This window comes from Sebastes fasciatus, chromosome 9 (assembly GCF_043250625.1).
Source record: "Sebastes fasciatus isolate fSebFas1 chromosome 9, fSebFas1.pri, whole genome shotgun sequence".
Taxonomy (NCBI): domain Eukaryota; kingdom Metazoa; phylum Chordata; class Actinopteri; order Perciformes; family Sebastidae; genus Sebastes; species Sebastes fasciatus.
Genome location: NC_133803.1, coordinates 22,446,635 through 22,462,702, shown reverse-complemented (window position 1 = coordinate 22,462,702; position 16,068 = coordinate 22,446,635). Strand labels below are relative to the sequence as shown.

Genomic DNA, 16,068 nt, shown 5'->3' with positions numbered 1-16,068 from the left:
ACCACGCTGAACACTGATACCTACAATTGACATACAATGACTATGAGCACCTAAAAATGACTGCTATAAAACAGTTAACTAACTGTATCAGTCAGTCAAATGTGAAGTTGCAGGTCAGGGTTGGGTTAGCCCTCCCCTTTTTTGTCTGGTCCGTAATTCACACCTGACGTGGCACGTCAGAGGACATAAGCACCACCTAAGTGTCTATTTGTCCAACCCATGCCAAATGAGATCTCTGTCACAGCTTCTGAGGTGCTGAAAGGACAGCAGCCGGCCAAACTGTCTTCAACAGAGTGAGTATCACAGACAAGGGAAACTTGAGAGTCTACTGTTACAGGCCTGGAGTGTAAAAAAAATGGTGAATAGAAGTATATATGTTTGAATATACACTGAAATGAACAACTGATGAATATGTCTAAAATGTTCAAGAAACACTTATGTGGATTGTCTTTTAGGTTCAAAAGTGAACTTTGTGTTATAACAGCATGATAGAGATGTGACCTTATTCAGAGTGTTGCTTCATAAAAGCATTCTTGCAAAGACAATCGACAAGGGTGATGGGTTTTACTGTGACACACCTGCAGGAATTGGTCAGATTCAGGAGAGAAACTAAGTACATCTTGTGGAGGACTTTAATTTTGAGGTAATTTTAACTTAAGCACTGAAACGTATCCGTTTTATATTACTTTATTGTACTCTTACTCCACTACATTATTGAACAGCTATACATACTATCTACTTTTCAGATTAATAATTTTATCCAAAACATTATCTAAATATAATGTAAATATATCACACCAAATATGATACGCCATTGCCCATATATAGAATAGTTAGAATTAGCCACAGTAAGTACTTTTACTTTAAATACTGAGATGCAATTGGCTGCCAATACATCTGTAATTCCATACAGTGTATTTTTACATTGCGGGATTGCTATTTTTATTTCAGTAAAGATTAGATTAGATTGTTTATTAGCCATACGACCAAGATCAGTGGAACGTGTTTTTGGTGCAGTATGTTATACTCTGCAGCATAAATGCATAAATGGACAACATCAGACAAGATCTAAAAGCCTCCACAACTGGATGGGTAACAGTGTCTTGGTCTAAAATAGCTTAGGTTAATTAGGTCTTAGCTTCAGTTAAATGTTGGTAGGAAAGTACATCTGAATACTTTTTGCTGCTCTTTTTGTCATGAAATCAGTCTTACATAAGTGAGTTGGTCGGGCGGAGAGCTTATCGGTGTGTGGATGAATGCTTTGCTTTGTTACACACCTTTAGGCCAGGAATAATGATAAACAATAATGTTTGAGGCTTCTTGAACCCACTCTGACCATGTAAAATGATCCATATTAATTCATTACTATATTCTTCCTAAGGCAAGTCATCTAAAGACATTTGACACTGGGATTAATCAAATGCGAATCAAGTTGTTTGAATGTCAATTACAAAAAAATAAATGTCATAATTCCTGCAGTTGAGTGACCTGACTTGTTCTGCCTGTTTTGTTTAGAAAATTGTTGAAGCTGAATATGAATCATTTTCTTACACCACTGCCAGAATTGTAAACAATTTAAGCCTGCATATGCAACAACATTATTTGTTAAAATAAACATTGTCTGCAGTGCAGGCAGAATTGCAAGACAGAAAGTCAGATGGCTACAAAAGAAATAAGATCAGGAAAAAGTGCTGAAATTAAAATATGTATGAGTATGAGCAGGATGCTTAGCATTCGTGGAAAAATCAGAAGCAATGTTGCAATGAGAGGCCAGAGCGTTGTGAGTGTTTGCATGGGCCGTAATAACACTAACACATCACGTGCTGGGTAAGTGCAGACAATATAGCGCAGCACAGCGTCATGATGGATGGTGTGTTTGCAGACACCACTGAACCGTGGACCCCATTATTTCCTGGGGGAGGAAGGGGGAGCAAGGCACCACGGAGAGAGATAAGGGATGATTGACTAAACCAAAACAGAGGTCCCTCGTGGATGGCAGTGTGCCGGCATTATTGGGAAGCCATTGTGAGAGTCAATGCAACAGCTCAATGACAGCAGAGAGCTGTCACGGCAAGTAAGAAGATCAAGTGCATCCCCTTCCTAAAGTGAGGTAAGGGAGGACGCTTCACGTGGAGAGAAAAACTTCCAGTCATTAAGAATATCTCCCGGACATGTTGGGACTCATCTCCTGCTGAGATCAGGTGGTTCAAACCTCAACAGGGAGGAAGACTTCACTTCTGCAGCTGGTAGATAGGATTTATAAAACTAAGACACACACGCTCCGGCAGAGACATAGTCACTTTCACTCTCATGCACACAGCGCATCCGCCAACTCAAACTCATAAACAGTGACAAATACAACAGCAGTTGCCAGAGATGCAGAAAGGACACACACATCGCATTCCAATTTGGCTAAATGAGGGCTGAAAGCGGGAGCATAAACAGACCTCTGAGCTGCCCCGCTTGCAGTAAGACAGTAACAAATATCTAGAGCACATATCCTGCAACAGACAGCCCTGGATACAAGCCAACATCCCAAAACACTGAATCAACTCTCAGAGGAACTGCCCTCTCCTTCTTCTCCTGACAATTCCCTGATTACCCTTTCATTTTATCACGGCTCATCTTATTACTCATTTTATGCTTCTGTTTCTGCTCTGGATTATCTGGTCTGTAGAGGCAAAAAGGCCAGGCAGGATATTCTTGGATGTCTTCTAGTCTTCCCCTTGTGAGGTAATTTCACATAAAAGAAACTAAGAGTTCACACTTATTCAGAGTGTTTTAGACTATGCTGCCTGATGAAGAAAATAAAACATTAAGGGGAATGATAGAGATGTTAAGCCCTAAAAGCATATCAATAGGGCTACTCGATTATGACACAAGACAAAAATTGCGAAAGGGAATGTGACAAAAATTACCATTTTATGTTCATGATCTTGTTTTCATAATTGTTGGAAGCCAAAATCGTAATTGAAACTGAAATTCGATTAATTGCACAGTCCTACATAGCAATTCTCCTCCCCCCTTTTTTAGGTTTGTTTTTCTTATATTTACACGTCAAAGAGGAAATGGGTGAGGACCCTTTATTGCTTCTTGTATGTGTGTATTGTTTGCTTTGGTTGACGAACCCATTCTGAACACTACCTTGAAGATTTTTCTGAATGAAAATTAATTTAAATGTTCTCCAATAAAGTGACATAATCTTATTTAATGATATTTCTCATATCTTATGGAGAAACACCAAAATGTAGTATATATTTCGGATCCCTGCTTTCATAAAAATAAATGTTGTGGTGTGTTGGAGAATTCCATAGTAAAGTCAAATTGAGAAAGCAATAATCAACCACATTGTGTTTTTTTAGATCGATTTAGATAGATATTGGGACATATCCTTAGTCTGATTTTACGATTTTAAAATCCGGATACACATTTACTTCACATATAACCTCAGTACACACTTGCATGTGCAATATTCTCAATATTACAGTTTGTTTTTCCATAAAGGAGACATGTAAGGAGCTCCACATGGGGGAAAATGTGTCAGAGTGAGAATTAGCAAATGGTGCAATAAGGCAAAATCTATTGATGCTACTGTAGTTGATGCCAATTGTTTTCAGTTTAAGTGCTCAGTTGAGAAAGAGGGGTTTTAATCTGAATGTGTTATCCAGCCCATTGATGAAGCAGCCCAGAGTCAAAGACAGAGCCAGAGTGTGCACATGCTTGGGTCTCCTCCACAGCTCTGTGTAAATCAGCTGGTCGGTCAGTGATTTGTACCGGCAGAGGCAGCCAGGTAAGGAGGTCGTTCTCTGCAACCAGGTAATGGTCTGGCCAATCATTTGATCAGCAGCAAAACGGAGCCGAGTGCCCTTATCTCCAGCCAAGTGTCACTAACGGGGAGTCAAATATGGATTTCACAATACAAAACACAAAAACCTCTTGAGCAGGAGAAAAGCCTCAGCCTCAAAGCTGCATTCACGTTCTTCCTGTAACATAACATTAAAAACTGTAATTTCTTAGTGTTTTTCACTAGTGTAGAAGTACTAACAGTCTCTGGTACAATACATACATAATATGTTCCTTCCTTAATGCCATGAGTTGAAAAGCAACTGACTATGGACAAACTAACAAAAGATAGCAATTTGCAAACTTAAATATTTATACTTTATCCAAAGTGCTTTCACATATTTAGTCAAAAGGATGACTTCAAAATGTGTTAATTAATATCATATCATTAAGAGAACTGAGAAGTCTGTGAATAATGTATAACATAAAAATATCGGTGCTGCTTTGGAGGCAATTTTGCTTCAGTCGCAAGATACAGCTTCAATAATCAGGAAGCATTGGTCCAATCAAAATCAAAGAGCATTCACACTCAACACCATCAATCTACAATAGCTACCAATAGTTATGAATATTGCTGAGTGCAGCTAACATAGTCAATATACTGAATCAGAAAGCTGCGAAAGAGGGAAAGAGACAGAGAGAGAGTGTCCGGAGGAGGGAGTGTTGACAAGCCATAGTTAATGTAGAGAGCGCTAGGCAGCTGACAGTGGGGAATTGGCTGGGGAGAGAGCACACAGACATTATCAACACGTTTAGGCTTTAATAAGTTGTTCCTTGGGGCTACTTCCTGCTCCTTAATTATTATTGAATTAGGAATGCCACGGAGCTAATTAAAAGTGCAAGGTATTTACTGTGGCAGTAGAAGAATGTGAGGGAGCAGAGGAGAGCGAGTGGAAAAGAAAAGGAGAGCGAAGGAGTTCAGACATTCTACATATTTGGTGTACAAAATTCAAATATTAAAAAATGGCTTAAAATCTTTGGCTGAAGAGCCCTGCCTCTGGAGCAATGCTTCTCTGCTGGCGTTATAAGAGAAAATAAAAAAGATTTAACCAAGAAAATATACTGTAAAAAAAGGGGTCTATTTGGGCTTAAATAAGAGCAGGTATACTGCCTCATCATGCTGAAACTGGTAGGTGTGCTGCTTTGGATGTCTACTATGTGATGTAGGGGAAAAAGACAATGAGTTTCATTTAGTTTTTGTGCAGTTCTTTTCTATTGGAAATGTCATGTTCTTTATTTGAATGACAAAGGATACAGGTATGCTGATGGATATGAATGACTCACAATGACTGAAATGGTTGTTTGTATTAATTGAGGGTCTCTTTTTCATTCACGTAACAAATAATACCAGAAACTTCTCTGCTGTTTTATTTTCTGCTGTCTGAGGCTTTTTACTTCCTCAGTAAAAATAATTAAATTTAAATGCATACAATAACTTATCCCGTGTAAATTAAAACTTGTTTTAATAATGTTTGCCTAAGCCAAACTTTTAAATTGAATCAGACGGCGAGGCCTTATGCTCGATTGGCACAAACTACAAGACGTACACAAACCATCCCAGCAGAGTGTGGAAGTTTCTTATTTTGAACAAATGTTGTGTTTCTTTCCACAAGTTAATTACTCAGTAGAGAGCTTAATCTGCCGAATCAGGGCAAAGTGGATTAGGAGATGAGAGTGTTTAATCAAAGTGTTCTCTCAGTCTAATTACACAACCCATTTCCTGACACAACACACACTGTTATCTGCCACTGCATTTAAACATCAGCTCCTCTGTTTAGCTGCCCCCCTAAGAGTGAAGGATCCCACCGCCTGACGAAAATGCACGAAACGTAAACATATGCATGCATTATTCACACTAAATGAACATACACACAGGCACATACAGATATGCAGAGAATGAGCATGAATAGATTGAGGATTTTGTTCTGAACTCCATGAAATATTCTTGTTAATACTGGAATAACTCATCGGAGGCATCGTTGTATCACTGCAGTGTACAGCAGACCACTAATGCAGCCTAATCACGCATCACAGGCATCATTCATACAATCGGGGACTAAACATTCCTCTTGGGTTCAGTCTCATCAGTGTATCAAACTAAGGGTTTTGTGTTTGCCAGCGTGAAAGATGATGAAAACTGTGCTAGACTCAGTGGTAATGGACAGTATATATGTCAGAGGTGTGGGTTCACACAGAGTGAGGGCGTTCTCCCCCATTGTGTTACACGTGCCTCGACAGCACACATCTGTGCAGCATCTTTCAAACACCCTGTGTCGGTTGCTGTACCAAACCCCTTGCTGGTGAGAGGGGGAGAGGAGCGAGCGTAGTGTTAGATCAAATATCCATGGTGTTTGGATGTGTTCCCTCATCTCTCTGATAAATAATCATACACTTCTGCCTGCCTTACGGAGCTGAGGCTACTGGCTCAGAGGCCATGAGCTTAAAGGGATGGTTTGGTGTTTTGGAAGTGGAAGTGGGGTTGTATGAGGTACTTATCCATAGTCGGTGTATTACCTACAGTAGATGGCGGTCGCCAAGCCCCCAGTTAGGAGAAACAGACAGGAGTACCGGCACAGGAGCAAAGCAATGTACTGCTGTGGATGGGGATGGCAGAAAATGTATTTTAGCCACCTAAAAGAAAGGTTCACTATCTGTTTAAGTGTACACTATATTTAGAATATTTTCAGACGGCGAACTGCACTGAAAGAGAAAGTTATGTATACTGTTTTTATCAACGAAGCCTGCTGGCTTTGAAGAGAGTATAGATAAGTTTCACTTCAGTTCAGTTCCCTGTCGGAAAAGGCCGTCCGAGTGCCGGATAAAGGTGTGAAAATATTCTAAATATATCGTAAACTTAAACAGACATTGATCATTTTAGGTGAGCCTTCCTTTTAGGTAGCTAAAATATGTTTTGTTGCTGGTCCCGTCCACGCCACTGTATTGCTTTGCTTCCGTGTTGGTACTCCTGTCTGTTACTCCATGCTGGGGACATGCTGACCGTCATCTACTATACAGTAAGTAATAGACTGACTATGGATAAGTACCTCATACAACCCCCTTCAAAACACCCAAACTATCCCTTTAAATCACTGATCTGCTGCCTAGATAAGGCCAGATAATGTTGTAAGTAGAGCTGTGACGATTAATCGATTAGTTGTTAACTATTAAATTAATCACCAACTATTTTGATAATCGATTAATCGGTTTGAGTAATTTTTTTAAAGAAAAAAAGTCAAAATTCTCTGATTCCAGCTTGTTAAATGTGAGTATTTTCTGGTTTCTTTTCTCCTCTATGGCAGTTAACTGAATATCTTTGAGTTGTGGACAAAACAAGACATTTGAGGACGTCATCTTGGGCTTTGGGAAACACTGATCAATATTTTTCACAATTTTTTGACACTTTATAGACCAAACAAATAGAGAGAAAAATAATCGTTAGTTGCAACCCTAGTTGTGAGTGTGTGCACATGCATGCAGACCAGTTTTAACAGAAGGAAGTTGCTTTACTTCATCACCACAATACAGTATCACTGGTCCTATTGTGCACGTGTCAGTCAATTGCTTCTTACACAGACTGGCTCTTGGTATCACCTCACACAACCTGCTCACATGAACCCTATGTTGTTACATCATCACCATGACTAAGCCCAACAACCTCCATGGTAACTGAATGCGACCAATCAGAGTGGCTGTGGAAACCTGATCACTGGGCTCAAGTCATGCAGTTTGGCAGGTGCTCATTAATGTTCATCAAATTTGTGGTAAAATAACGGCTTTATGAAGTAAAGAGGAATGTACTGTATGAGGTTTTGAATATGATTAAACCGCCTCCATTGTGCCCTGAGAGCACAATTTAACAATTCTTTATTCTTTGCACAGTCTTTGCACTGAACCTTGAGATGAGAAAATATGTATTTTCAATCTAGCCTTTATTCAAATCAAGAGTAAGAGCAATGTCAGCATTGAAATTGCTGCCGGGCTACTCTATTAAACCAGTGTGCTGGATGATGAGTAATCTGGAGTGTTGGGGGTGTTTGTGGTGAAAAGGATCTTAAGCTATTCTCCGTCATGTCACATTCTCTACACCCAGAACACACACAAACATTGTGTGGCTTGTGTGTCTGTGTGTTCGTGAATGGGAGGGCCTCCTAGACGAGGACATCTGCTGAGCTAATAAACAATAATCTTGACAAATTGTCACTGTCCGATCACTCAGCCCGCCCTCATAATCACACCACTGAAGAAGTCATCACAGGCTGAGCCAGGGACATGACTGACAGCTCTCTGGACCAGTGGAAGGTGTTGCTGGACCGTAGCCCAGCTGCCTCAGGAGAGGACACAATGATTCATAGCCAGAGGGCAACCTGGACAGAGTGGTTAGGGAAATTAGCAACGCCACCCACCAACACACCCATGCCCTTCACTGGTTAGAACACAAGCTGTATGAATGAAGGGATGGCCTTCTGCCAGAAACTACTGGGGTCATGATGATGATGATTTAGTGCAGGCTCAGTGGGATACTGTAACCTCTCCTGGCTGCAGTACAAAACACGCAACTACGATGATGATGATGATGATGATGATGATGGAGATGATGATGGAGATGATGCTGAAGGCGATGGTGATGTGTTGATGATGGAGGCTTGGTGGTATATTTGGTTGTCTAAAGGGTAACCAGCAAATTGCGAAAACTTGCAAAAACGTGCAGAAACTCTGGCGAGACTCGCTACCTGACAACCTATTGTAACCTTAACCATTTGAGGTCAATGCCTAACCTTAACTATTCAAGGTCAATGCCTAACTTTAACCATCTCGCGAGAGTTTCCCAAATTGTGAGTTACCTTCTAGACACGACCGGTGTATTTGAACTTTCATGACCCCAAGAAAAAATGTGAAAAAAGAAAACATTCTAAGTTGTCTGTGTCTGAGATGAGCAACGGTGACATGGATAAGCAAAGGCTCCATGACTCAGACTAGCACTGACGGACTGCCAGAGTGTAAAGGTCATGTGATAAAAAAACAAACTTCTAGAAAATCAATCCAATATAAAGGATTTTAATTCCAAGCCACTGACACCCTCGGAGATGATGAAAAGCCAGACATCTTCAAATTGCCCTGTCAATCACAGCAACCAACAAAAATGACAAAAAATAAATAAGAGGGGGAATAATAGATCCAGGAGGGATCCGACTCAACGATGCCTGCCGTTCATACTGTAACCCCCAACCGCTCCCAACAGCAGTGGTACACAACATATGAGCAAGCTTATAATAACATGGAGATATCAAATCTGGACAAACTCTTTCATCCAGACATCAACACCAGGACGTGAAATATCCAAAGCATCCCAGGTTTCTTTTGTGCCAGCTATAGGATATTCTCATCACATAGCACAACATATATGCGTCCCAATAGAGGACATCCATTGCCATCGCTGTCAGTGTCTTTCATGACATCTCTCTTTACTTGTTGTTTTCGCTTTCTCAGTTTATATTCAAGGAATACAAGGATGGACCATTTCTGTGCAGTAAACAAGTTGACAAAAGCAATCCGCACAGACAGCTTTACTGTACTTTCTTTAGACAATGTAGATACATCAAATACAACATGCCGGCACTCCACAGAGACTCACCGACGGGCGCATCTTCATAGATGAGAAGGTAGGTCGAGAAAAAGTAGTTCAGGAAGCGTGGCGGCTGGTTGGAGCCTGTGATAAAGAGAGAAGGAAAAATGGTAATCAAAATCATGTTACAACACTATCTATTTATACGATAAACATAGATTGTCGTATAAATAATCTCCATTATGACAATTATGTACATTGATTTAAAGTATAGCCTGATAGCTTAGTATCTACTCACTACAAGCCTGATTTAGTTTTTTTTAAATGATGTTCTTGGTTTTTCACATTTTCAGCAGCAGCAACAGACGCTTATTTGAAGCAATACAGTAGAGCTGTGTACTCGAGCAGCATTTGTCAAGTCATATTCAAGAAGTATAGGTGCAAAATGCTACTGCAATGAGCACTTAAACTGAAAAATGCACTGATGCTGGTGGCAGTGCTCACACCCTTGTTCTATTGTTTAATACATACAGACTGTTTTCACACTTCTTCCCAAAGAAAGCATGGCCCCTCCCTCCACATGTGAGCTGCAGTAAAAATATTCAGTGTACAGTACTACACTGTATGTGTGCCTGGATCAAATGTATTCAGTGCAAGACAGTGTGTCATCTGGGGACATTTTGAGGAGACCATAGCAACATGTTTGGAAGTTTTCAAAAGGTGAAAATGTCAACATTTAAGTAATGACAGAAGTTCATAAAGAGAAATTCCCATAATATTGTTTACTTTCAGTCCTCCCACCCCATCCCAGAATGAACTATAATAATATCTCTATCATGGATACAGACCCGGCCTCTAAATCGAACTGAACAAGATCTGTAGATCACCTTAGTACATTTTCCTGTTCAGTACCATTGGTCTTGGCCTTTTGGCAAACTCTTTAATTCCACTACTGTCAGCTGTTCAAGCTAGTGTGTACCTATTGCAGTCTGTGTACCTCTGAATGTAATACAGGTAGTCTATTGTAATGTAAAATGGGTCAATGGCTCTGACTTTGTCTTAGGAAACTGGCTGAATCCTTCAGGGTAAGAAGCATCTGATTGTTCTCTTTCGCATGTAGTCCTATATAAAATCCATTCTAACTTTGTCTTTAATTTATAGGTTTGGACGCATTATTGTCAAATATAAATCACATGGGAACAACCATCAACAAGATTAGTGAGATAATAGGATCAAGTAGAGCTGCCTGTCCAATATACATCTGCTCACATCTGGTGGTGATGATGGGGTTAAGGTGAAAATACCTCCCTCGGTTTCAAGTTTCTAAAGTTCTCCACCATTTGCTCAAAACACTTCTTGAATCACCCAGGGTTATTGTTTTTGTACAGCAGCCTTTTATGGCCAGTCTGTAGGCGGGTGTCTTTTATTGTTCTTCTATTCTGTAATTGTTTCTCTTGTTCCCACTCTATAGGTCTTCTACCCATTTTAGATTTTTGGCTGTTCATCTGTTCACTGCTGTATGGGTATTGACTGTGTCTATGTCAGACATACCTCTGCAGCACATCAATCACTCAGCAGAGGGACAGATACTTGACCTTGAACAACAACCCTAACAACCCCCCATGCAGCTATATTCTGGTCAAAAATCAGCTATGGAACATTAAACATCTTACACAGTGCATCTTAATTCTAAATAGAAACTAGAATTATGACCTTGCTGTTGTATGCTTCTGCCAACCAGTCACGTTTACATCCATATCTGTCCAGAATTTCATCATTTTATCCAGTTAGACGTTTGTGTGAAATTGTCCTAATTAGAATATGAATTCTTGGGTTATGGTCAAAAATGTGTTTTGTGAGGTCACAGTGAGCTTGACCTTTGACCACCAAAATCTAATCAGTTCATCCTTGAGTCCTAGTGGACGTTTGTGCCAAATTTGAAGAAATTTACTCAAGGCGTTCCTGAGATATCGCATTCATGAGAAAGGACCAGACAGATGGACGGACCATCCGAAAACATAATGCCTCCGGCCACAGCTGTCCCCGGCACAGAGGCATACGAAAAGGCTTTTTCAAAACAGTGTAAGCAGAGAACATCAATCACACACAGAGCATTATACCGCTGTCAGTTGTACTCATTATTTTCATGCTTTAACTTGAATAAATGTTTATATGGTCTGTCTGTAGGTAGATTCATTCATGCCTCCAGGGTCAATGAAAACAATTCAACACCATGGTTAAAACAAGTGAGCTTATATAGTATAATCAGGCCAAAATTACTTTTACCTCATATTGATTTCTCTGTATAAGAGGGAATATCCACACTTTTAAGGGCCTGTTTAAGGGTTAATAGTCTGCCGTGTTTGGGCATGGTTCTGTGGTGTCAAAAGGCCGTGTGATACAAGCTGTTTTGTTGGAAAGATCAGGGAACAAAGCTGATGGTCTTTGATCAGCTGAGCTGTGCGGCAGACCACAGAGACACTGAAGCGAGAGAACGTGAGGCCAGTCTGTTTGAAGTGAGAGCACTTGATAGAGTGAATCGGTGCTTTGAAAGTGTGAGCTTTCTGTTCAGTCATGTGCCCGCCTGTGCGGAAGAAGATGCTTATCTGTGGCTTGCCAGTGTTGCTTTTAGTGGGTGCCAAGAACATGGAGCGCGCTTCACTGGATAGCGGGTGGTGAGGAGGAGGGTTAACAAGCTCCCGTCCATACCTGTGGTTTAATTACTGCGAGGCACTGCGTCAGGCTTGGATAGTGGAATGCGGATAGATTACAGCCACAAAATAATCACAGCAATGATCATCAATCCAATTTGACGGATCAGGGAGGTAATGCTCAAGGAGGAGCGCAGGGTCAGTGTGCTAATGGGTTAGTTAGAGAAAGCAAGGGAGAGAGAAGAGAGAGGAAAAAAGCGGTAACATTGAAAGCAAACACAAGGTGAGAGGTGAGAGTGAGAGGCGAGAGGCTGGTGGACTCCTGAGAGATATAAAAAGAGCCTTGATAAACTCGTTGTGCTTGATGGAAAGAGGTTGTGGCATTCACTTAATAACTTTCCCCGCTGCTTCAGCGCTGTGTGTGATTGGAGGTGTCTCCTGCCTGTCACTGTGAGACAGTTCCCGTTACAACATAGAAGCTCTCTCTCTATATATCGGCGTGTCTCTCATGCCGTCACACACTCAGCGTATTTTAAAGTAATCCTTAGACCGCATTATAATGTGAGACATTATGCAAGACAGACGAGGGGTATGTGTGTGTGTGTGTGAAGACTGAAGTAATGACAGTGATATAATGTGAAAAAATAAATAGACCATGTAACAGGACTGAAAGGAAAAGGTGTACAAGTCAAGAAAAGGTAAGGGAATACATCATGTGTAGAAGGTAAGTAACAGAAAATCCTTTCTGGCACTTAATAATGAAGAACTGAGAGAGAGGTGGGAGAGGTACCGTAAAATGCTTTCCCAATAAAGACATAAGGGAAACCATACTTATTCATAGTCCTGTATATGACTAACAAAGGGAGATTTATAGTTACATGTTGACGCCACAGTGATATTTTTAAACTTTCATTCCTCTATTCAGGAAAGTTTGGCTGACTGAACATACTCTTTCAATTACTCAGCTTCAAATTCACACTGTTGCACATATTCACAAAAATAGCTGCCGAGTGAAACCACTGTCCTTTGCTTATTGCTACTGAGAAGCTGCACTGCACCAGGAATTTATGGTCATTTAATAAATGATGCAGCATCATTGTGGATTTACACACACAAGACAAGAGGACTCACCTTCACAGAAAGAGTGGAAAATGAGGAAGGGAAGGAGGAGCTTGGCAATTATCATCCTGCCGCCTAAACCCACACTCCACGACATCACCTGCACCTGAAGAAGCACATACAAAACACACATTACTGTACAGTCACAATTAATTGGTTAAACAATTATCACCATGTTGGAGTTTCAGTCAAGCCACATAGTGTCAAAAGACATTTCAGCTCCTTAACATTAGGTGATTACTGTGAAAGTGAGTAGGAGATGTGATCAGTGTAATTAGGTTACAGAAAAAGAATTTTCTGCACAGCATGCTTCAAGCAGGTGTTGTGTGTGTGTCTGCTTGAGGGGTGGGGTGTTGACGAGGGCAAATTCACAGCAACGGCTCATTTACAATACAGTACACACTGTTAATTAGCCATAATCAGACATTGCACTGCTAATTGTCTGATTTAAATATAAAACTAGAATTAACGCCTCGCGGTTGTATGCTTCCACCAACCAGTCAAGTTTTCAGTTACATTCATGTCTGTCAAAACCAGTGGGCAACCTCCGGGTCTGAGAAGTGAAGCCAATGCAGAAGTGCCTTACACTTGCATTCTATCTAACAACCAGCAGGGGGCGACCCCACTGGTTGCAAAAAATGTCAAGATTGTATAGAAGTCTATGAGAAAATGAGCCTACTTCTCACTTGAGTTTACATGAGTTTATGGTCTCAATCGCTAGTTTCAAGTCTTTTTCAATACAGCATGATGTCCATTTAGTAAATTATGGTCCCATTTACAGTTAATAGACCATAAAGCAGGGTATGCTTTAGGGCGTGGCTACCTTGTGCTGCAGGTTGCTACCACAGTGTCGTCCGGTCTGGGAGTATTCCGTGTTTTCGTCTCAGGACTTTAACCCTTTCACAGTGTGTTTTCACTTCATGAAAGCTAATTATAACATTTTGGTCGCCTAAAAATGTCTTATTCAGCGTTCAGTTGTACTTAGCTCCACCCTCTCGTGTCACTTCTGGTTGCAAATAACCAAGACGGTGACGGCCAAAAACCCAGATGGAGACGGCCAAAATGCCGGACTCGGGGCTTCAAAACGGCAGTCCACAAACCAATGAGTGACGTCACAGTGACTACGTCCACTTCTTATATACAGTCTATGGTCCAGACTCATAATATATGTAGTAAAGACTTTCAAGGAATTTGATAAAAAAGGTATTAAGTGTATTTTTTGGTGAAATTGAATTAATCACTATATTGACAAGTATCATTCCATTGAAACATTTCCAGTGAAAAACATGCTGTCTTCACACTCTAACACAATTATTACAGAGGAGTACTTTCAGTCCGATAGTGAACTTTGTCAAATGCTGCAACGACAATCACCGGAAGCTATATATCAGCAAAACCAATGAGCTTGTGGTGGACTACCAGAGAATCAAGAGGCCCCCTGTCCTGGTTGTCATCCAGGGAGAGGAAGCGAAGAGGGTGGACTCATAGAAGTACCTTAGGGTCCTAATCAATAACAAACTGGACTGGACTCACAACAGTGAAGCCTTCTTCAGGATGGGACAGAGCAGACTGTTCTTCCTGGGAAGACTCAGATCATTCAGTGTGTGTTTAGAGGTGTTTACTGTCAATGTTGCTGGGAGGAGAGCAGCAAAGACATGCCTCTAATTAACTGTAAATTGCTGCACAGCTTTATCAGTGACTGTCTATATCTCAAACCTGCAGGACATTCTGATAAAGGTAAACACTCGGCCAATCCGACATGTCGTCATTGGTCCTCTGTTGCGTGAGGTTTGCTGTAGAAGCACTCACTGTTTTCTGATTTTAGTTTTTCCCTCCTTCTCCCTCCCTCCCCTCATCTGCCTCTCTTTCCCCTCCCTCTCATTTGTTCCCTCTCTTTACACTGTCATCACTTGTCCCAGCAAGGCCTCACTGGTCGGCAAACTCATTCAGTGACAATTTAATTTTGAAGGGTTATCTTTCTGAATTCTCCTTCTCCCCAAAGCCCACTGTGTTTCAGCTCACGGCAAAGCTCATGTTCAGAGTCGGCGCTCCTTGTCCTTCAGAAATCTGATGGCAAAATAAAGCTAAATAAACTACAGAAACCAGTGTGAGGTGCAATAAAATACAATACACACACGCTGCTTTGTGTTGCTGCTTGCTTTCCTGTCGCTGCGGTGCTGTTCGAGATATACAATATGTGGTGGATTCAATTCAGACAAAGCAGCTAAAATTTACAGGTGAGTGAGAAAGAGACGCAAGGTAAAGAATAGGCTGTCATTGCTTATTGTATCTATATGTGTGTGTGTGTGTGTGTAGCTGTGCGTGCTTATATTAGCTGTGCATGTGTGTCAGTTTGAATAGGCACATTTGTTTTCATTTGGATTCCTGTTTCCTCAGCATTATTGAATTTCTGTAACAATTCAACCAGCATGGCTATGTCTGCTACTTTTTTTAAACTCCATTCCTTCCTCATTTCCTTTCCGCTTCCTTCTTTGCTTTTACACTTTCATTCCTCTCTCTTACTGGCCCCCGAAGACCTCAGCCCCCCTTTCATACCCTCTCCTCCCTCATTGTCCTCTCCGATACAGTTGTGGTCCTCTAGTAGAGGGTATTATCTTGACTCAGTGGGAAGCTCAGATAGAGAGCTGACGACAACAGCATAAACACATTCCACAACTTGTCCTTTCCTGGACAAAAACACATAATCACTTCCTTTTCTATCCTATCATTTCCTACTGTTTGTATCAATAACACACCTGAGGTAGCATGACCTAGACACCCTGGAGCACTTTAAATAGCCAAATGTACTGACATACTGTTAATCCAACCCAGTAACTACAACACAGCAAGCTACAAGACCTAAGGGCAAAAACTCAGTGTTTCCTGTGTTCC

At 40.9% G+C, this 16,068-nt stretch overlaps 1 protein-coding gene across 1 annotated transcript in view; it reads right to left on the bottom strand.

Moving 5' to 3' along the window:
- The window catches only part of cdh23 (cadherin-related 23), a 184,685-nt gene that overhangs the window by 151,693 nt on the left and 16,924 nt on the right, over positions 1-16,068 (bottom strand). The window contains exons 3-4 of the mRNA XM_074646704.1: positions 13,189-13,282; positions 9,476-9,550 (exon numbers count right to left, since the gene is read on the bottom strand). Of these exons, the coding sequence (XP_074502805.1) occupies positions 9,476-9,550; positions 13,189-13,273 (160 nt within the window). The 5' untranslated portion in view covers positions 13,274-13,282. The remainder of the gene's footprint in view (positions 1-9,475; positions 9,551-13,188; positions 13,283-16,068) is intronic.